Source organism: Trichechus manatus, unplaced genomic scaffold, assembly GCF_000243295.1.
Source record: "Trichechus manatus latirostris isolate Lorelei unplaced genomic scaffold, TriManLat1.0 scaffold00133, whole genome shotgun sequence".
NCBI classification, from domain to species: domain Eukaryota; kingdom Metazoa; phylum Chordata; class Mammalia; order Sirenia; family Trichechidae; genus Trichechus; species Trichechus manatus.
Window position 1 is genome coordinate 1,850,340 of NW_004444069.1, and position 23,306 is coordinate 1,873,645.

The 23,306-nt window shown below is 48.5% G+C and overlaps 1 protein-coding gene across 1 annotated transcript in view; it reads right to left on the reverse strand.

Moving 5' to 3' along the window:
* Positions 1-17,890, reverse strand: part of NPHP4 (nephrocystin 4) — a 115,709-nt gene extending 97,819 nt beyond the window's left edge. Inside the window, 5 exon segments of the mRNA XM_004385101.1 lie at positions 1,866-2,021; positions 3,722-3,786; positions 5,220-5,392; positions 14,807-14,959; positions 17,756-17,890. Coding sequence (XP_004385158.1) covers positions 1,866-2,021; positions 3,722-3,786; positions 5,220-5,392; positions 14,807-14,959; positions 17,756-17,890 — 682 coding nt within the window.
* Positions 17,891-23,306: the final 5,416 nt, after the last annotated feature.

The following is a 23,306-nucleotide window of genomic DNA, read 5'->3' on the forward strand; positions in this document are numbered from 1 at the left end:
CTACATCCTACTTTGCTGAGTAGCAACTGGGGTCTTAAAAGGTTGCAAGCAGTATCTAAGATACACCTACTGGTCTCTTCCCGTCTGGAGCAAAGAAGAGTGAAGAAAATCAAAGGCTCAAGGAAACGATCAATCCAAAGGACTAATGGACCACACGAACCACAGTCTCCACTAGCCTGAAACCAGAAAAACTAGATGGTGCCCGGCTACCACTACCGGCCACTCTGATTGGTATCACAATAGAAGGTCCTGGACAGAGTGGGAAAAAATGTAGAAAATTCAAATTCATTAAAAAAAAAAGACCAGACTTACTAGTCTGATAGAGACTGGTAGAACCCCCAAAACTATGGCCCATAGACACCCTTCAAACCTGGAACTGAACCCACTCCCAGAGATCACTTTTCAGCCAAACAACAGATAGGCCTATAAAGTGAACAATAACCCCTGTGAGGAACGTGCTCCTCAGAACAATCAACCATACAAGACCAAAAGGGCAATATCTGCCCAAAAACAAAGCTCAGAAAGCAGGAAGGGGCAGGAAAGATGGGCGAATGGAAATGGGGAACAAAAAGAGAAGTGAGTAGAGTGCTGTCACTTTGAGGGGATTGCAACTAATGTCACAAAACAAAATGTATACAAATTATTGAATAGGAAATTTATTTGATCTGTAAACTTTCACCCACACCACAATAAAATGTTCAAAAAAAAATAAGGTAGGTCTGTGTCAAGGTTCTTAACACCAGTATGGATGAAGGCAGCTATCATAGTGGGGCTCATAGCCCTTCCCTGACCAACAGGGCCAAGGCCCCAGAGACAGGTACCCATGGTCTCTTCACTCACCGCAACAGCAACGACGATGCTGTGGTCTCTGCACCTCTAACTCCTCCTCCATTTCAGGAGAACACAGACAAATTACAGAGGGCATTACAACTTCCTAAGAGCGGACTGTGGGGGATACGTTTAAGGCTTGTGGCCCGTGGCAGAAGCTAACCTGGGATTCCTGGTTTACTCCTGCCCCTGATTAATTTATCATTTGTCCTCTCTCATCGTCGCTCCTCTGGGATAAGGGAAAATAACCTAGCAACAACCACCATGGGCCCATCTAGGAAATCCAACAACTCAGATAAAAGCACCTGCATCCCAGCATGAACAGAAGGCATGTACCTCCAGCAGGCACATCACTGCCCAACACAAACACTCCACACTGGAGCTGAGCCACGACCACCTTTTCTTCAGGGTCTTGCATGTTTCCACTTGGAACCAAACATGCAGCACATCAGTGCTCTTGATCTCAGCCACCAAATTCTGCTCTTCTGCGAGCTGAGCACAGAGTCAGCCCACCCAAGGCACCAGGAGCCCCAGCATGAGGAAAGTGGGGAGGGGCAGTGTGATCTCTTCTCCTGGATTCCTCTAGAGGCGCCCAGGCCTGGTACTGAGGCCACCCACTGAGGCCTGGCGGAGAGCCTGCCCCCACAGTGGTTGCGTGGTCAGGCAGGGTGACCACTGTCCACCACCAGAGCATCCCTTTCTAGAACCTACACCGTAACAGAGCCCTCCACCTGCCACAAGAGTTTTCTAAAATAACCAATATCGTGGTGCAGTAAGAGTGGGATCGAGCAGCATAGTTTTCCTGGCCATGGTCATGAAGACCTGAACTGTGAACTTGAGGGATGTGAGAAGCTATTCAGGATTGGATTAAATGCAAGACTGGTGTCGCGCTCATGCCACGCCGGGCAGCCCTACTGCCTAGCAGAGGGACACCTTGAACCACGCCCGGCCCAAGCCCACACCTCAGTGCCCGATTCCTGTGAAGATTGATGGTAAGCTAACACAAACTCCCAGGTGGGGAGAGGCAAAGCCCTTACCCGTTTCTCCGTGAGCTGGCAGGAGGCCTGGGATGTCCTGCAAGCCAGAAACCAGCAGGTTCTCGGGGAGAAGGTGGAGCACGGGCTCCAGGGCCGGGTGTGGCCTCAAGGTGTACTGTAGGCTGCAGTTCTCAATGAGGGTCAGGTGCTTGTTCTCTAGGCAGAAGAACACATTACATAAGAGCTTAGACCAAAGGCACTTTCTGTCAACCCAGCTAACAAGCTGAGAATCTTAGAGAAACACCACAAACAGAAAACATGTTTTTCTAGAGACAGAGGGGAACTGCTCTTGTATTTCAGTCTAAAAGGGAAAAAAAAAAAAAACTGATCCTTAATAACTCTCTCCGGTAAAACTGCAATAAAAGAGATATTTGTTTTTAATCCAACATAACAATATCTCTCCCCTTCTCCTCTTCCCCGAGTGGCCAGGCCAGGGACAGGAGCAGGGACATGCCACTTCCTCGGGTACTGTACAATCTGATCTCCATCATCAGAGGGAGACTGAAAACCACCTGTACCCAGAGGCCGGCCTTCCTTCGAGCTGAAATGCCAAGTCCTTCTTCCTCCACTCTGCTGTGGCCAAGCTCATCTCTGCCCCAGGGCCTTTGCACTGGCTGTCCTCTGTGCCTAGAGCACTCCTCCCCCGGGTGTCTGCATGACTGGCTTGGCTTCCTCACAGGTAGGTTTCAACTGAAATGATTTCCTTCAGAAAACAGAATCACCTGCTAAGAGTACCACTCCCCCAGGTACTCTCTCCTGTTGGCCAGCTTTATTTTTTTCATAGCACTAATCATTAACTGAAACGCTCACTTCTTGTCTGCTGACATGTTTGCATGCACTGTCCCCAATATTAATCTGCCTCATTCGCTGTTGCGATCCTGCTGCCAGGCACACAGCAGCGTCTTAACAAATGCTTGGTGACTGTGAATGAATGAATGAATAAATGAATGCATCCTCCTGAGCAGCTGGCACTGCCCCTGTACTAGACTCCACTCCTGGTGTAGAACCTGCATTTCCTTTTTCTTCTCCAGTGAGGTCTGTGGGGCCGGCCTCTCCCCAGGGGTGGCCCGGGTACCTAGACCAAGCACAGGAGCAGGCTGCCTACTGGTCAGGGCAAAAAGGGTCCCCTGTTTGGGCTACTGCTTTCAAAATATGTCAGTCACTTTCTCACTAACAGGAATGCATTTCTCTGTGCTAGCTACCTCACACAAACAAGGCAAGGCTCCCTCGGGGAAAGTGGCAGGGACTGGAACCCAATGGTTCATTTGGGCACAGGGTTTGAGTGGGCACAGCATGTCCCTCCTGGCTGGTGCCCCTCCTGTGCTTAGAGGAGCAGGCCCCAAAGGCAGGAAGCCTCCTCCTCCTTTGTTCACAGGCAGCCTCTAAGCGCCGAGCCCCACGGAAGCCAAGGAGTCCAGGGGCGATTAGACAGAGCCAGGGAAGCCTTGCTGGACTGGGGATAACAATGGACTTCAGAGCCAAGGTCTCATTCTGGCAGCCAGGGCCTGCGACAGACAGCGACTACTCCACCCAGTGGGCAAGAGGGCCACCTCCCTCCCTCACATCCGGTGGCCCCGCAGGGCCTGGCCCCCCACGTTCCTCCTCACAGAGCAATGCCCTCCTTCCTGGTTACTGTGTCTCAGTTCTTCAAACTTGGTGAGAAATCCAAGCCCACGGTACGTTCTGCCCAAACCTACTAAATGAATGAGCTCAGCTGCCAGTGGTTTATGTTGCAAAAAATGACAAGAAGATCTCAAGGTGGGTGACACTCAGGGAAGTTGTGAGACCACCAGGTGCCGCTAAGGTGGCACACCCTGCCAGCCTCAGGCTCCCGGTCAGGCCAGGCCTGCTCTTACGTTCTATGGGGTCCTGGAGCAGCGGGTGCAAGAGGGCTCTGGGGGTGCCGTGATACAACCTCAACCTGGAAAACAAGACCCGTGAACACACATCAGCCATCTGCCTCTTGTGTTTGGTCACCCAACATCAGGGGAGCATGCAGGGTCCCCCAACCACCACCACACCCATGAGAGCTTTCCAAATGCTGTACAAGCACATCCCCTGCAAAAAACAAAGACTCCTCATGCACTCAGTGTTCCTGGCCAAGCGCCTCTAGCACACACACAGTGCTGTCCCAGTGCAGGCCTAGGACCTAGAGCTAGACAGCACCACCAAGAAAAACTTCCAATACCTGGAAATGTCCTAAGGAAGACAGTGTTTGAGGAATTTTCCATGGTTGTGTATCTAGACTCGTGGCTCTCAACCCAGGGTGGTTTTGCCCTCTCGGGGACATCTGGCACTCAACAGTGTCCTGAATCTTTACCAGAATGAACAAGAAAGGGAAAATTTTCCCAGGCTTGGGGCAGAGGGGCTGCTTAACACAATCAGATCAACTTAAAGGTCACTGACCCAGTTTTAGGATATCCAACCTTCTCAGTAGCTCAAAAGAGGTGATTTTGCCTCTCAGGGACATCTGGCAATGTCTGGAGACATCTGATTGTCAGGACAGGGGAGGGTGGTACTGGTATCTGCAGGAAGAGGCCACGGATGCTGCCCCTCACATAAAAGATTTCGCCAGCCCAAAACGTCAATATCAGGAGCTCTGGTGGCACAGTGGTTAAGCACTTGACTGCTAACAAAGAGGTTGGTGGTTCAAATCCACCAGCTGCTCCTTGGGGAAAGATATGGCAAACTGCTTCCATAAAGATTTACAGCATTAGAAACCCTATGGGGCAATTCTGCTCTATCCTATGGTCGCTATGAGTCGGAATCAACTCGATGGCAGTGGTTGTTTTAAAATGTCAATAGTACCAAGGATAAGAAACACTAATCTAGAACAATAATGTACAGTTTAGCCTTGGCTGAAATAATTACATGTATCTCATCCATCTTTGTATGCTCAGCTCCTAAACAGAGCCAGGCCAATGGCAGATGCTCAAACAATGCTTGTTGGGTGAACGCTTACCTGCTTAGAATGCCTGCTCATGAAAAAAATATTATTAAATAGGCAAGCAACCCTTAGGAGATAGGTATTTATCCCTAACTTACAGATAAGTGAATTCAGAGTCAAAGAGTTTAAATCTTGCCTAAAATCACACAGAGTCAGGACTTGACCCCATGTGCATCCTATGTCAAAACCCAATGCCCACACCCAAGAGCCAGTCCCCACTCTGGCACAAAGAGCAATTACTTGGCTTGCTAAGAAAAGGCAAACCCAGTTACAACCTAAAGCAGAAGCTATCTCACAGTATATTAACAACATAGGTTGGCAAATCTAGAGCTTTCTATCGTCACCAAATGATTAGCAGTTAGAAAGACGCTGGAAGACGCCATAGATAAAGAAAATGAAGCCAGTACCGTTTGTCCTGGGAGGCAGAGGTAGGAGACTCTGGCTTGTTGCTGAAGATTCGAAGAATTCCAAACCCACAGGACAACATTTGAAGGGTCCCATCCCGTTTCCGGCCTTCTGTGACCACTTCTACCACTGCCACGATGTTAGGATGGTTTAAGGACGTATGGAAATACAAGGGCTACAAAACAGAAATCACAGGACAGCTGAGACAGAGGCTCAATGACGGACTGCAGGGAAGAGGACACAGAAAAAAGACGGTGGTGCACCCCCGCCCTCACCCCAACTGCTGCCTTCCTGTGGATACCACAAACACCCAGGGCCCCCCCACCACATGGGATATCGCATCCCTTCCTAGGGGCCAGAGAAAAGGACAAGCACGGTGAGATACTCTCTCAGAGTCAAAGCTGGTGACGGAGCTTCCAAGGACCAAATATCCAGGACATCAGGCAACTTGCTTCTGCCCCAGGAATCTCATCCCCTGGGAATTCCACCACAAAGTGTCATGGGCAGAGCCTAGACCCTCTACAGAAGACAGCACTGGATGGCTATGCAGCCCAGACCCATCACCAGGCAGGACCACAGTTAAGGCAGCCCAGACACAAAATAAGCCCACTGCATATAAACATGTTTGCTCAGCCAGTTTATGTTCCAAGCATTACCTAGTGTTCAATACATAAAAGCTCAATTACAACTTGCCAATATTGACTCTAACCTCCTATTTTATGTGTAACTATTATGAAGTTCCAGCTGAACTAATTTTGTTTAAACTAAAAAGGATCCTTAGATTTTTTTCAGGTGCTATGTAATTATCCCCAGCTCAGAGCCCAACTAACACTTTTCTATGATGAAAATCAACTTGAGATCATTTTAGTATGAGAATTTTTGGAACCAAGACAAGTAAATGATATTCAAATTGATTGCAAAAGGTTTCTTAGCCCTGGGTGGTTAAAATGCTCAGCTGCTAACCCAAAGGCTGGAGGTTCAAGTCCACCCAGAGGTGCCTCGAAAGACTAGTCTGGCGATCTATGTCTGAAAATCAGCCATTGAGTGAGTCAGAGTCGACTTGATGGCAGCTGGTCTTTTGGGGTTAATGTGGAAATGGGAGCAGCTCTGACCCTGTGCTTTCCTGCCAGGCACTGGGCAGAGGGGCCACCTGGAAAGACAGCCCAGGTAAGCTGACTCTGTCTCCACATCTCTAATGTGCAAGCTCCTGCCTGGAATGCAACTACCTTCACTCTCTTTTCTATTCCATTGAATTAAACGCAATTGCTTTTATTTAAAACTGATAAACATTGTAGACAGAGAAGATGGACATGGTGCCGCTGATTGGGTTTGCATATCAACGGGGAGGAGGCGTCCACGAGAGCTCAGAGGCAGCGCTGCACTGTGGCTCCATGCTCAGGGCTCCTCATAACCTGGCGTCCATGCCGGGGGCAGGGCATGGCACAGACCCACCAGCTGAGCACGAAGAACTCCTTGCCACCCAGCCCAAAGCAGTGAGAGGTAAGGCAGGGGCCGAGACTGGTCTGCCTACAACATGATTTAAACTGAAATAATCCTCCTATTAACAAATCATTACCATGGTGTCACCAAGAAAACGTTTGCTGTAATCACAGACTGTCAGCCCAGGATAACAGAGAGACACATTAAAACATCAGCCGCCAGATATCAATCGTTATTCTATTATCTTTTATTGCAAAATGATGAAATAATGACCACTTACAGCTGACAGGTGGTTGGACTACGAGAGAATTATGCTTCTGTTTCCAAGACCTGAGAACTGCTTTAGAAAGGCCTGCTACAAAGCCGAGCTGGTATTATCTCACCTTTTGTATTTGTACCTGTGCACATTGGCTTTATGCACACCGCTCGCTTTATTTCTTGGCAGTGAATCAAAACACTTTAAGCTCTGATGTGACGCCCCAGTAATCCCCCAGCTAAGGGGTCACCTTGAAGTTGCTCTGCCCAGAGGCAGTGGGACCCGCTGCTCTCGGCAGTTCCCAGGTACAGATTTAAGGCTGCTGCCTCTCCCTGTCATTTACGACCAAAAACAATTATTTTGAGGCCAGAAAAAATACCCAAACCCAGAGCTCCAGAGTTGTCTGTCCCAGCTGGTCCACCTTTCAAAGAATCCATCTTTAAATTAAAGAGTCAACTGCTGGATGCAGAGCTCTTCGGAGTTCATATGGGTGTTATGTTATTACTAATCATGAAGAACATACGCTCTTTTCCAAAAATCATTTATTGATCCACCTGTGTGGGAACAGCACCTGCTAAGGAAATTGCAAGGAACCGAGAAAATATGATGCAGCCTTCAAAGGCTAAAGGGTAGATTAAAGCCAAACCAAACCAGTTGCTGTTGAGTCAACCCTGACTCATGACAGCCCCGTGTGTGTCAGAGTAGAACTGTGTTCTATGGGATTTTCAATGGCTGACTTTTCAAACGAAGATTGCAAGGCCTTTCTTCTGAGAAGGATAGATTAGGCAGATATAATAATGCCAATATTGCTCAGGAATGAACAGCTTTTCAGTACCGGGGAAGAAAAACACCGCTAATGATGAAAACACAAATAGGATTCCACAGCCCTGGTCGTGCTGGTGATCAACTTACAAAAACTCAGCCACTGAATATCCCATGGAGCACGGTTCCACAGTGCTGGAAGCACTCCCAGGGGAGCAAAGTCCCATCGGATCTGACCATCCAGAGCCTGGGAGTCCTCCTCCCACCTGAGCAGCCTGTGAATAGGCCCCAGTGAAGCCAGGGCTCCTGACAGCACTCACGAAGTAGGGCCTATAAACAAGTCCTTCAGTCTAAGGAGATTTAATTACGTCAACACAGGACTTCTGAGAGGAAAAGTCTATTCATCAACTGAAATTACATGATTAAAAGTTTAAATGAATCCCAGCAAATTGCCTGCGAGGGAAGGCCTGGGTGACTGAAGAGATGGGGTTTCATTCAACCACGTCACACCTCATTCATCTACTTGGACAAGCTCTACCAGACAGGGTAAACAGGTGAATAAATCATTTAAATGCTCCTGTCTGAATGCCTTCATCTCCAAAAAGCACTGACACCACTTTGCCTCGGGGCCCAGTTTCCATTTTTCACCCACAATGACAGAATCAAAATTGGGACTCTGATGATGAGCCTTTCTGGAAAAGCTACAGCCACATATATACAGCTCCGCTGCCACTCTCTCTGCCTACCGAGGTGATACACTTCATCAAGTCTCAAGGAGAGGACAATGCTGGGGTGGCAAGGCCAAAAAAGAGCAGAGCAGAAATCAAACTGGTACCTTCCAAAGAATGCTTTTAAAATAAACCTTTAATATGATACCTTCAGAAAGATCAATAATTCACAAATACATCGTAACAGCTTATATCTAGCAGCTCAACCTTACCCTTGAGGTTCAACATGGTTTCCTTTACCAAAAGCACAATACTCCCATCAGAAGACTGAACTTCCCCGAGCACAGTGAACCCTGCTGGGCAAAACATCCCTTGGGTAAACATAAAATCTCCAATTCCAAAACTGGAGGCTTCCACTCATCCTGGGTGGAGACCACTGTTACCCACAGCAAAACAACAAAGTGACAAGACAGTACCCCACAACAAAGAATTACCCAAAATGTCAACAGTGCTGAGTCTAAGGAAGGTTGAGAGTAATAATGTAAACTTTAAACCTCGACTGAAATAATTACATGATATCTCACCCATCTTTGTATGCCCAGCTCCTAAACAGAGCCTGGCATGTAGTAAATGCTCCACCAATGCTTTATGAGTGAATACCTACTGCTTACAGGTGGCCTGCTCGTGAAAAAAGATTAATGAATACTCAAGCAACCCTTGTGAGATGGGTTATTGTATCCCTGACATACAGATGAGTGAATTCAGGGCCAAAAATGTAAATAACTTGCCTAAAATCACACAGGAAATAAGTGATAGAGCCAGTACTTAAACCCACATCCATCTGACGTCAAAATCCAACACCCTCGCCCAAGAGCTAGTCCCCACTTCAACCTAAGGAGTAATCCTTTGGCTTACTTAGAAAAGGCAAACCCAGTTACAATCCAAAGCAAAAAATATCCCACAGTATATTCTAAAGAACACACAGCAACACAGGTTGACAAATTTAAGGCTTCTATTGTCCCCAGATGATCAGCAGTTAAATCACCACATAACTAAACCCCAATACTGAAAGCATCACAAAGAAATATTCCTTCTTCTGGAAACACCTTTCCATCATCCCCCATGTATGGTTTAGACACTCCTAGGGTGGTTCCCGCTGAGCAGAGGGAAAAGAAGCCTTCACAGAGGGACACAGTGGAGGACAGACAGGACACAGAGCCTGCCCCAGCGAGCTGGCCTCCCTCATCTACAGAGTGCTCCCTGAGGGTAGCTTCCCTCTTGGAAGTGAAGCTCATTGGCTGTATTCGCTGTGATTATTTCCTCTGTCAAGCAGCAAGGGGAGCACAGGATAGGCGGGCGGCAGGACCATCCTGCAAGGAGGTTAAGTGCACACCCAGGAACCGGGCTGCTAAATCAAGTTGTGTGGAAGGGTTTCCACAGGCTCCCTTTGGATCATACCAATCTTCCCTGACAGCACCCACTTTTACAGGGAAATAGCATCACTCACATACCCTGAGGAACAGAACCATCTGAGAGCCCATTTCTCATCACTGTGGTTACGGGACTCGGAAGCAGCCCAGGTACCCACGTCACAGGAAGGCAGGTGATTTCTCTGTTTCTTGAGCCACACCTGAGCCAAGGTGGAGCTCAGGGAGGAAATCGCTTCCTGCTCTGGGTTTAGGCTGTTGACAGCAGCCAGGATTTCTGCCCAGCAACTCTCATAAAATAAACGAGGTAAAATGAGCCCTGTCACCCAAAGTCTGAGACATGGTCAGTTAAGGAAGGAATTTAAGGGAGAATTATGTCCATCTCAAAATAAAAAGAAATTGCATGGTATTTTGGCCTCCAGGATTATTTTTTAAAAGACGCTTTTTTAGAGGTTGAATGAATTACTGACTGTCTCAGAGGAAGTGAAAGGCAATCTCTCTCCACAAAGGAAGGGCTCGAGCCTTTCCTTTGAGTTCAGAGGCTGAGGGACCTGAGACCCGGTCCGCGGCTCTATGGACAGAGCCCGAGAGCCTGAGACAAGATGGGAATACAAGCCCAGTGCAGACAAGTCATCATTTACAGAAAAGCCACCCAGCTCGGGCTCAGGGCAAGATTTTTTTTTTCAAAGTCGTTTTCAGGACATTGTTGCTTGCAAAGTAATGGAATAGCATCTTCTTCCGGGCTACGTATCACAGTGACAACTCAATAAAAACCCAAAGCACAAGGCTGATGCATTAATCCATGTTTAGGCTAGAAGCCACATTGATTCCAAATATGGTCCCTACTGCTGGAAGCTCACAGGGGCATCTTAGTGTGGCTGGGCCCACAAATCGGATCACCCCTGAGCTGCACAGATTGTAAAAACACGTGGCAATTAGTAAAACCGGAAACAGACTTCGCCAAATCTCAGGATCACCTCTAAAAGGAGCAAACTGGATTTCTCTCTATTTCCATATGCGTGGAGGCAGGGCTATTACTCAGCATGATGTGATCACATAGCCGCATAACCACGCCATGCTTGCTGTCTTAGTTTACTAGTGCTGCTGTAACAGAAATACTTCAAGTGGGTGGCTTTAAAGAATAGAAATTTTCTCACATTTCAAGAGGCTAGAAATTCAAATTCAGGTCACTGGCTCTAGGGGAAGGCTCTCTCTCTCCCGGCTCTAGGGGAAGATCCTTGTCTCCTTCAGCTTCTACAGCCCCAGCAATTCTTGGTTCCTTGACGATCTTCACATGGCATCTATCATCCCCCGTTTGTGCTTCTCATTTCTGTGCCTCATCTGCTTTTTATATCGCCAAAGTGACTGCATTTAAGACACACCTGACACTGATATACCCTCACTAACATAACAAAACTTATTCCCAAATGGGATTACATCCACAAGTATAAAAGAAAAAAAAACTAAACTAAACCAAACCCATTGCCATCGAGTAGATTCCAACTCATAGCGATCTTATATGTCAGATTTCAACTGCCCCCTAAGGTTTCCAAGGAGCGCCTAGTGGACTCAAACTGCCAATCTTTTGGTTAGTAGCCGAACTCTTAACTGCTACGCCACCGGGGTTTCCATCCACAAGTATAGGGGTTAGGATTTCAACACATATTTTGAGGGACATAATTCAATCCATAAACACTCGCCAATGTCCACCCAAGGGAATGCTCAACATTCCAATTACACGTGTGTACACAAACACACATGGTAAAGGGGAATTCGCTTCAGTTAACTAAAGTTGAATGAAACCTATTTTTCCATATTCTGAATGTCAAGGCAATGAGAGGAACTGGCCTGCGTGGCAGCTGCTGCAGAGCGCTAGTCGGCAAGGAGCTCACTCCTGGGGCACCGCTGGCCTCTGCTGGTCACCGCAGGCACAGCAGTGAGAGATAAGCAGGCTCCTGAGGTCTCTGGTGGCTTCCATATCCGCTCATACAACCAAAAACGCAGACTGCCCACGCTGACACTGCCGCATTCTCTACTTCAGTACCTCGAGGCTGAAGAGCCCAGATTTTTCCAGAAACGTTGAGCACTGTGCTCCTCACCAGCCCCAGCAGAAGACAAACCAACATGTCTGGCAAGGCTGAGCTGTGGAGGCACTTGCTCCAACAGCTGGTGCCCTGTGAGCCAGCAGCCTGGTCCCCCAGACTCTGAGTGAGTGAGCGAGCCTTAGTTCCCTAACTCAGATGTGAACTGTGAACTGGAGGCTGCTGGATACACAGCCACCAGGACACAGGGAAATGTGAGGCACTGCTCCATTTCTACAGCAACAGAAGTCCTCTTGGTGACGTGAATGTCCAGCCCTAGACCAGGTCAGAAGGAGAAATGACAATGCTGGAGGTTGTTTCTTAAAGGTGTAACTTCTGCAGGGATCATGATTCCATAGCTGTCTGCAGGGATCATGATTCCATAACTGAGAGGATTGGGGTGGAATGAAGGCCGTTGACGTCCGACCCAGGGCCCACAGCCTGACTGGCTCGTGGTTACCAGTGAATCACAGATGTGCTAACCATTCTCGACTCAAGTAAACTAAGCGGGAGGAGCTCATCCTGGAACGTCAGTGATTGCCAAGCATTCCTGAGCTCCTTTCAGAGCACAACCCCACCCCTCAGCAGTCTGGACAGAGCCCTGCAGAAACATGAGACCAAAGCACACTGTGGCTGAAGTGCAGGCTGCGGGATCAAGCTCACTAGATTCCCTGGCTAACGCCTCCACTTGCTTCTGACCCTGGTGGAATTAATCCATCTCCACACATCTCCGTTTTCTCAACTTTAAAATCGGGACATAGCAATAACTGCCTCCTAGGGGTCCCTGGGTGGCACGGACAGTTAAGCACTTGACTACTAGCAGAAAGGTAGGCAGTTTGAACCCAGCCAGAGGCCCCATGAAAGAAAGGCCTAGCAATATGCTTCTGAACGGTCAGCCTTGAAAACCCTGTGGAGCAGTTCTACTCTGCAAACATGGGGTCACCATGAGTCAGAGTCGACTCAACGGCAACTGGTTTGGTTTGTTTCTGTGTGTGTGTGTTTTTGGACTTTTATGGAGTATAACCAAAAACCAAACCCGTTGCTGTCAAGTCAATTCCAACTCATAGTGACTCTACAGGGCAAAGGTGAACTGCCCCATAGGGTTTCCAAGGAGCAGCTGGTGCATTTGAACTGCCAACTCTTTGGTTAGCAGCGGAGTTCTTAACCACTGCACCACCAGGGCTCCACCCTATGCATAGCAGGTAGGAAATAAGAGAAATGTGCTTCCGAATCAAGGTCTGGACCACAGCAACACCTCCAAATGATGGCTATTACCATCATCATCACCATCATTGGTCACTGTACAAACTGTCAGAGTACTGGGCTGCCTTGGGTCTTACTCTGTACACTCAAGAAAGGTCAAATCAAAACAGCCCTACCCCTAGAAAGCTGGCCCCAAGGCAGCTGAGGCTGAGCCCCAAGCCAGGCCATAAGCAACACCAACATCTACAGACACTTGTGATGACCCTCCGCTTGCCATGTCAGAGGCATGAGGCAATCCACTGTCTGTGCTGAAACTGCACTTCACCCATAGTTGCACACATGATTGACAACATGAAATCTCCTCTCTGACTCAGGCTGGACACAGAGACATTCACCAGCATTCGCACAAGCTGCTTGACAGTCTTATAACAGCAGACACGTTGTTAATGCCCACGACATATGCCTTGCCAAGGCTTTATGTCATTGTCCTGAGCTCCAGGGGCACCGTCTCCTTCAATCACCACGTCAAGTGAGGGCAGCATTCAAAACTAATCCACACCAGGTGACCCTAACTTAGGATATGGCCAAACACAGAAAGCAGCTTGCTCAAAGCTGGCCCGAGGTGGCCTCACCAGTGTGGCAAGAGCAGCCCCAGCAGGAAAGGGGTGCCTCAGGCTGCAGTCACCCCCACCACCACTCTGTCACTCGCCGGCATCAGATCACTGCAGGCCCACTGAACTGGGACGTGGCTCCTCTCAGACCTCACATCCTCAAGTTCAGCTGTGACTCAGCAGCCAGGCATGAAGACAGGCCTTGATGACATCCTCTGCTTACAGGAAAGTCACAGTGTCCCTAAGAAGGCCCTGCAGGATCCAGACAAGTTGGCACTGCCCACTCCTCACCAATCCAAGCTCACTCTCACGCATCATACCTGCTGCCAGCCTTGCACGTGCTAGCCTCTGCACCCTCCCCAGAGCACCTCGGCCCTGCTTGTCACAGGGCGAGTTTCTTTCTTATTCTTTAGGGCCCAGCTGGAACGTCAGCTTTGCAAGAAGCCCTCCTTATCACCCTTCCTAAAGCAGGTCCCCCATCCTTCTCTGGCACAGCAGCATACAGGTCTCCTGAGCACTTATCACAGCGCACAATCACTTCATTTTTTACCTGCTTTTGCGTGCTACCCCTAATAAACTGTAATTCGTATAAGGGTGTTATGCATTGAATGGTGTCTCCCAGAAGATACACTAAAGTTTTAACCCCTGTACCTGTGAACATGGCCTTATCTTGCCACCTTCCACCTGAAAAAGTTCTTTACTGCTAAGGGTCAATTTCCTCATGTTAACCAAAAGAAAGAAAAAAAGGAAGAAGAAGAAGAAAAGGTATGGGAGAATCAGATGAGATCAGTAGTTTTCAAACTGTTCAAGAACCCCAGGGTTCCTTGAAGGTGACTCAAAGACCACTCCAGACAGGGCAAGGCTGAGCAGGCAAGAGACCCCACTCCCTCCCCTGCTTCACCCAGAGCAGCGCCACTTCCACCTGTCCAGCATATTTGGCCCCCACATAAGATTTTGTTTGGAAAACCAAGTGCCTGGCTGCTAAAGCGAGTTCTAAGGACAACTGGGCCTGATGCTCCCTGGTGCACCTGCAGGTCTGAGATGCTCTGAGCCTCTGGGGTGAGGCGCCCACCCCTCTGAGGTGGGGTGCACCCTGCACCCCATCACAGAGCAGCCCCCACCCTGCCATCCCTGGGCCTACCTCATTGAAGATGATCCTAGGCGGGTGCCTCGAAAGCTGCTTGGCTGGCCTCACGGTGGTTTTCCACGTCTTCCCAAAGAAGTGTCGGTAGGTGATGTCAAAGAAGGACACCCGCAGATGCCAGTTGACTTCAGACAGCACTTCCTGCACACCCTGGGAGAAGGAAGGGAGTAGGCCCTGAAGAGTTCTCAAAGCCATGAGCCCTCTCATAGTTGCCAGGTGGAACATTCTGGGAGACGCCAGCCTCTGAGCATCTATCCTCATTGGTTTGGGTCTCAGCACCCCAACTGCCTTTTGAGGAACCCCCCTCCCACTCCCACTGCTCTTGGTAGGGTGATAAATCCAGTGTTCAGCCCTCCCCAGCCAATCAGATGCTGAATTCCCCAGGCCAATCAGACACAAGCCTAAGACTCACTTAGCACCAACTAGACACAGGGGCCTGGGCCATGAAATAGACATAATTGTCAGGGTGCAGGCTTGGTAACAGAGTAGCTGCCAGCCACTCTGTCACCATGTGGAGCCAAGAGATGCAGGGAAACAAGTCCAGGTGACATCGCTGAGACCCTAGATCAAGCTTACCTGAAGCCTGTCTACCTATGCTCACTCCTGTTACGTGAGTTAATAAATCAGCTCTCTCAAGGATGTAATCAGTCCACAGGACTAATGGTCCACACGAACCACAGCCTCCTCTAGCCTGAGACTAGAAGAACTAGATGGTGCCCAGCTACTGAGGCTTCGAACCTCTGCTGAGAATTTGCACTTCAAACAGTTCCCAGGAAGTTATACGTAAGAATCACCTGGAGATCTTGTTAAAATGTAGATTCTGATTCAGTATATCTGGGCTGGAAATGCAAATTCTCAGTAGGGAACTTGTTGGAAATGCAAACTCTCAGCAGCAGTTCGAACCAGACTGAACCAGTTCAAAGTCCAGGCAGCCAGGCACCATCTAGTTCTTCCTTGAGAGAGCTAATTTATTAACTCACATAACAGGACATCACGCTTGGGAAAGTAGAGTCAGCGAAAAAGAGGAAGATCCTCAATGAGAAAGGCTGCCACAGTGGCTGCAACAATGGGCTCAAACAGCAATGATTGTGAGGATGGACAGGGCAGTGTTGTACATACGGTCACTATGAGTCAGAATTGACTCAACAGCACCTAACGACAACTCTTAGACGGCCTCACTAACATAACAAAGAAAGTTATATTCCCAAATGGGTGTACATTCACCAGTAGGGGGGCTAGGATTTACAACACACATTTTGGGGAGACACCATTCAATCCATAACCGCAGTCAATGAAATATTCTTTATAATTTGAATACTTTTAAATTTATTGAGACTTAGTTTATGGCCCAGCACATGGTCTATCTTGGTAAATGTTTCATGTGCCCTTGGAAGATTGTATATTCTGCTTTTCTTGGGTATAGAGCTCTAAAGACGTCAATTATGTCAAGTTGGTTGACAGTGTTGTTCAAATCTTCCAAATACTTATGACTTAATCTGTTTTCTCTATTACTGAAAAAAGAGAATTAGAAGTCCCCAACTATGACAGTGAATTTGAGTATAGCTCCGTTTAGTTCTATCCAATTTTGCTTCATGTATTCGGGAGCAGACCTGACTGCTATGCTTTGAAAGCCCTGTTTACGAGGGTGGCCTTTGGCTAGTCTGAGAATGTGGATTTCAGGAGGGCTCCCACCGCCCTAACTGATACGAGCAGTTCACTGTGCCTAAACTATTTGTACAATGTGATTTATGCTGAACATCTGCTTTCCTCCTGGGAGTTTGAAATTTTAGAATGTGCTAGGCAGACGATGCCTACATGACCAGCTCCCAATAAAAACCCTGGGTGCTGAGTCTCTAATGCACTTCCCTAGATGGCAACATTCCACATGTGTTGTCACAACACACTGCTGAGGGAATTAAGCCCACCATATGTGATCCACTGGGAGAGAGCCGTTGGAAGCTTGCGTCTGGTTTCCTCTGGACATTATCCCATGTGGCTTTTCCCTCTGCTGATCCTGCTCTGTGACTTTTTGCTGTAATAAATCTTCAGTGTGGTTATGACCGTGTGCTGAGTCACGGGAGCCCTCTAGTGAATGAATGCACCTGGGGTGGTCTTGAGGGCCTCTGACACTGGAGCATACACACGCGGGGTTGTTCTATCTTCTTAATTAATTGGCCCTTTTGTCATTATGAAATGCCCTTTTATCTCTGGTAATACTCTTCACCTTGAAATCTACTTTGGCTGATATTAGCATAGGCACACCAGCTTGCTTATGCCTAGTGTTTGCGTGCCTTACCAAGCCAAACCCCACAGGAAACCATCTGTTACACTGGTAGGATGGGGTCCTTCTCGTGCATCCCCACAGGTCACTGGGCCTCACAAGGATGACCCAGTCGCATGGGTGCTCTGTGGGTGGTAGGGGAGTGGCACTGGCCCCTCCAGCAGGCTCCCTGCCAGCAGAAGGGCACAGCTGGCTGCAGAGCCACACAGGCATGACCTCAGTGTGCAAAAAGGTTGGTACCCGCAAGAACGCAGGCTTCCGGCACGCCACTCGCAAGGCTGCCGGGAAGCCCTGAGCTCTGATCCCAGTGGTCCTGGGCATCGGGCTGAAGGCAGGCCATGCTGAGCTGTGCACAAGGCACCTCTCGCAAACAACCTGGCTCAGGAAATAACCCAGGAAATTAGATTACCTGTGTGCTTAAATTGCTCTATTGTGGGCAGAAAGGAACTCTTACCGAGTCTCTAAATGTGCTGACCAAATCGCTGAACTGTACGTTCTCTTTGCTGATGGCCACTTTGCTTCCCAATACTGCCAAGGCCAACAGTGACGGGTACAGAGGTACAGATGCAGATAAATAAGCGAGGATCAATATGTTAACTGGAAACCTCATCTCAGCTGAGAGCAATGACAATGTGCATTTGACGATAAATCACAAATGTCTTTACCTGCTTGATAAGCGGCCCATCAAGCCACTTCAGGACGCACTGGAATGCTGTCGATTCCTTCGGAAGCTGGCGCCCCCTCTGGGGGTGGGGAGGGACAAGCACATTTTGGGTAAATACCCCGTGCCAATCCTTCATGCTGCAGAACTGAGGGTCACTTGGGCCTCCAGGATTACCTGCACCATTCGTGTTCAAATAAAAAAAAGACGTTGTAAGGGCCACAGCGATCTGAGCAATTCTGAAAGCTTCCTATCTCCCACCAAATCCCTGAGGAAGTTCCATATCCAAACCCCCACCCCGCCACAACCCCACCTCCTAACACCAGCACAGAAGATGGCTTTGGGGCTGACGTCCGTACTGCCTTCCCCAGGTAAATATGCCATCTCGCTCTAGGTACCCTCTCTGCCCCTCCTCTCCTGGCCACCTGGAGCACCATCATCCTGGACTCAGTGACTGATGTAGGGATGCACATGTGCAGGTCCACCCTGTACAGTTGTGCAGATCGAGGGGTGCATGAGCGCACGGGCCTTGGGGGGTGAGTGGCAGCTGAACCCAGCCAGAGCGTGGGGCTATCTTGGAGGCAGCCCTGGGGGCGTGACCCAATCAGAGCCAATGACATGCAATCCCAGGGCTTCTGCTAGGTCTGTTGACAGGAAAATACTCTTTTTTGTAGCCCTGGGAGCAGAGAGGTCCTCAGCCTGAAGTTGCCAGGGCCAGTGGCAAGAACTACTATGAGACACACACACACACACACACACACACACACACACACACACACACACACACACACACACACACACACACACACACACACACACACACAAAAGGAGGCAGAGCAAAAGCAAGAGGGTCTGGACGTTACCATTGGAGCCCTTTAGGGGACTCTAAGCCAGTCACCCCAGGAAAGTCTAGCTACAGGAATGAAGTCTCTTTATGCTCAAGTCAGTTTGGGACAGATTTTGAGAGCTCCCAGCTCCTGACTGGCGTGGCTCGTTAAGGATGTTACCTCCCTTCAGCCGGACAGGGATCAGAAAACCTTCTCAAGACTTCTTTTCAGCTGACACAGAATGTTAAGATGTTGGCCTTTATAAGCAGCTCAACTTTGCACACCAAAACGGCAAGCAAGGAGCAGAAACAGTGAGTTTGGATCCTGTTGGAGGCCCACGAAATCAAAGGCATCATTTGCCTTTTCCCTACATTGACATCAGCACTGATGCGGTAAAAGTCATGGTGGGTAAAACTGCCAGCACCTTAGCACGCATCACAGCCAAGGCACCAAGGGGTCATTGTGCTCCTCACCACTTGCAGTGAAAGATTCATTAGTTTCACTTATGAACGCCATTGGTGAAAACTATTCTATTGCATGTCAACCCTTGAGCATACGTGTTTTTAATTCTGTGGGATGAAGTGGGAAGTGTGCGTAAAGCACTTTTTTTTTTTTTAATTATATTGTGCTTTAGGTGAAAGATTACAACTCAAGCTAATTTCTCATTCAAAAATTTATATACATATTGTTTTGCGACACTGGTTGCAATCCCCAATGTGACAACACGCTCCCCCTTTCCACCCCGGGTTCCTTGTGTCCATTCGTCCAGCTCCTGTCCCTTCCTGCCTTCTCGTCTTGCTTTTGGACAGCAGTTGCCTTTTTGGTCTTCTACGTTTGACTGAATTAAGAAGCACTCTCTTCACTTGTGCTATTGTCTGTTTTACACACCTGTCTATTCTTTGTCTGAAAAGTGGGCTTCAGGAGTGGTTTCAGTTCTGAGTTAGCAGAATGTCTGGGGGCCACAGTCTCAGGTTTTCCCCCAGTCTCTGTCAGACCAGTAAGTCTGGTCTTTTTCAAGAATTTGAATTCTGTTCTACATTCTTCTCCCGCTCTGTTCGGGACTCTCTGTTGTGATCCCTGTCAGAGCAGTCAGTGGTGGTAGCCGGGTACCATCTAGTTCTTCTGGGCTCAGACTGGTGAAGGCTCTGGTTTACGTGGTCCAGGAGTCCTGGTGGCACAGTGGTTAAGAGCTACGGCTTCTAACCAAAAGGTCGGCAGTTCGAATCAACCACCCACTCCTCGGAAACTGTATGGAGCAGTTCTGCTCTGTCCTCTAGGGCCACTATGATTCAGAACTGACTCAACAGCAGTGGGTTTGTTTGTTTTGGTTTTAATCCTTTGGGCTAATGCTTTCCTTGTGTCTTTGGTTTTCTTCATTCTCCTTTGCTCTGGACAGGATGGGACCAACAGAGGGCCACTCACAAGCGTTAAGACCCCAGTCGCTACTCGCCCAAGTCAGATGCAGAGCATTTTCTGCATCAAGCACTTAGGCTGCAAACCAAAGTAGGATGGTCATCTCGGAGGGGGGGGAAGCGCTGGTGTGATTGTTTGGGTTGTGAGCTGAACTAGCTGCTTTTTTCAAGGAACACTTTCTTCACTTAAAAGAATGACTAGGAGACAAATTATGGTTATTCAGACTTGGGTAGTTGGCAGGCATTTTCTCAAACATAGACAAAGTGAGCCTGTCACATCAAGGAAAACAATTGTAATAAAAGCTTGCAATCGAACATGAGAATTGGGAAAATGTATATCCTGCAACACGAGCTTGACAGCCTCCTATCTCCTAAAAGACTTTTCTAATGAAATGATAACAAAGGTGATTTTTTGAAATTGTATGATTCAATGTGTCAGTATTTGGGAGATTTGCATAACTTAGTGAACTAAGATTTTCCAAACGAACAGCACATAATGATATAAAATCATGCATGGGTCACAGATCCACCCAAGGTGCAAGACAGACCAAAGGGCTGTAACATAACAAAGTATGAAAGCTCATTCACACAGTTTCAGATTCCACACTACGACAAACCTTATAAGACACCACAGCTTGTGGAGTTTTGGTGTAGTGTCAAAGAGTATCCACAATTCTCTAACCTACTCCTTAACTGAGGGAGGCTGGATTTTCTTCATGTAACCAAAAACCAAACCTGCTGCTGTCGAGTCAATGCCAACTCACGGCAACCGCATACAGAACTGAGTAGAACTGAGGTTACAGAGTAAGAACGGAGCTCCGTAGGGTTTTCTTCGCCATTATCTTTACAGAAGATCGCCAGGCCTTCCTTCCACAGCATGGCAGGGTGGGTTCAAACCACCAGCCTTTCAGTCAATAGCCAAGCACAAACCATTTGCCCACCTAGGGACCTACTTTCTTCATATACTTCCACCAAAACAACGTATCACAACAGATGGAACGCAGAACCTGATATGAGAATCCAAAGGTCTTTCATTAAGCTAGACATTAAAGAGACTTGCAAAAATGCAAAACAATGCCTCTTGGTTGTTTTTTTTTGGAGGGGGGGCTTGGGGAAATACAGTTGGTTTTCATAAGAAATGCATTATTTATGTTAACATGTAATGGGTTTGTTATTTTTAAATAATAATATTTTAAACATTTCTCTTTTAATATCAAATACAGTAAATGTCTAGATATAATCACATAACCAAAAGTTCCCCACGGTCCTCAATAGTTTGAAAAGTATAAAGAGGTCCTACAACCAAAAAGTTTGAGAGCAGCTGTTCTAATCAGACCCAAAAGTGCGAGGGCTTCGGGAAGCCGGGTCCTGCCTGCCCTACAAGCTCACAACAGCTGTATGTGGGGATGGAGGGGCCTGGGGGGCACAGATGTGATTGTCCTGCCTGAGATGCTCCCCTATACACGCAGGGTCTCAGCTCGGGGTCCTGCCCCACCTGGAATTTCACTCCCCTGACCCCTACCCCCTGCAGGTGGGCACACTCCTCAGCCTTCCAAGTCCAGATTGTGACTGTGTGTGCACGCATGCACATTGTTTGTATTTTGTTCTTTGTGGGTTATCTATGTCTGCTTAGTCTCCCCTGCATTGCGGAACTGCCCTCCCCCAATTCCATGCGGGGAGGGGCTGCTCCCCTAGCCTGGCCAAAGGGCTTCAATGATCGGCTCAGAGATGAGCACATGGTCCACACCGTGCCAATCAAAGTCTACCCTGGGACTCGGGCCACAGTTTGGTCAGGAGAGGTCGTCCCTCCTCCAATGATGGCCTGGAGACTCAAGGACCACCTGGCCACCACAGGGAAAGCCAGCCCAGGAGAGGTCTACAGAGCTGGGAGGTGGGAGACGGACAGGTCCTGCCACCTCCTCTAGGGAGGGACAGCCTGACAGAAGCCAGCTCCCCACCACCACCAGAGTTTAGTTACGAGGACCAAGAAAGGCCCCAAGAGGCTTTTTATTTTTTTTAGGTTAGGTTTTGTGGTCAGCTGGATAATGGCCTCCAAAAATGTCTTCATCCTAATCCCTGGAACCTGTAAAGATATTGCCTTACATGGTAAAAGGGACTTTGCAGATGTGATTAAGGTTACAGACTGTGAGACGGGGAGATGATTCTGGACGATCCCAGGTGGGCCTGATGCACTCACAAGGGTCCCCAGGAGAGGGCCGCTGGAAGGGTCGGAGTCAGAGAGACAGTCACATAAAGACGCAGCAGAGAGAGACTGGAAGATGCTGCACTCTGGCTCTGAAGATGGAGGAAGGTGCCATAAGCCAAGGAACGAGGTGCTAGAAGCTGGAAAAGGCAAAGAAAGAGATTCTCCCTCGAGCCTCCAGAAAGAACCAGCTCTGCCCACACCTTGACTTCAACCCACTCAGACTGAGTGTAGACTTCTGCCTCCAGAACCGTTAAGAGAATACATTTGTGGTGATGTGTTACAGCAGCCTCACGAAGACCCACCCAGGCTCCCAGGACCTGCAGGCAGAAAGGCCAACAATACCCAGCTCGAGGGCCTCTCCTCCAGGGGGACGTCGCGGAGGCTCAGGGGTTCAGCCTCAAGCTCACATGGCACCAGTGCGTCCCTCAGTCACAACACTGTCATCTGTCTTGTACTACCTGCTCACTGGCCAGCTCCTTACAGAGGGAGCCTTATTCCTCCCTGGGTCCTTGGCACCTGGCTCAACATCAGAACTCAACAAATATTCACAAAATCAAACTGACCAATTTTTTTTTTCAGATATATGGTGTTTTCCTGTTGACCTGCTGTAAAACTGGGAAATTTATTCATATGAACTAAAGGCCATCAAGGACTGAGAGGTGTTTCGACACAGGAAGTCTTTTTCCAAACATGGAGCACTGGTCAAGCATGCCTGGTGAAACGTCCTCTGGAAGCAGAGCCCTCGCCTGATCACCCACTCTGCCTTGGAGGTGTCTCCCCATTTCTGGGATCACAACTCGTTTGGGGGCCACTGGTTCAAATCTTTCTCCTGATCCAACACCCCCTACCCTCTTCACTGGGGGCTGCAGGATGCAATTCCACATCTGGCCAGTAGACGGTGCTCAAGACACCCTCACAGGAGAACACAGGACCCAAACGTATCAGTGAGATCCAAACTGGGAAGAAAGACAGCTGCTCAGAAAGAAGTACTACCCAGATCAAAATAGTGAGGCTGGAAGGGAGAGATGTCACCCTGAGATGCCTGGGGGTGGGAGCCTAGGCAGAGGTCACCTTAGGGAGGGGGAGAAAAGGCCATCACAGTGAGCTTTA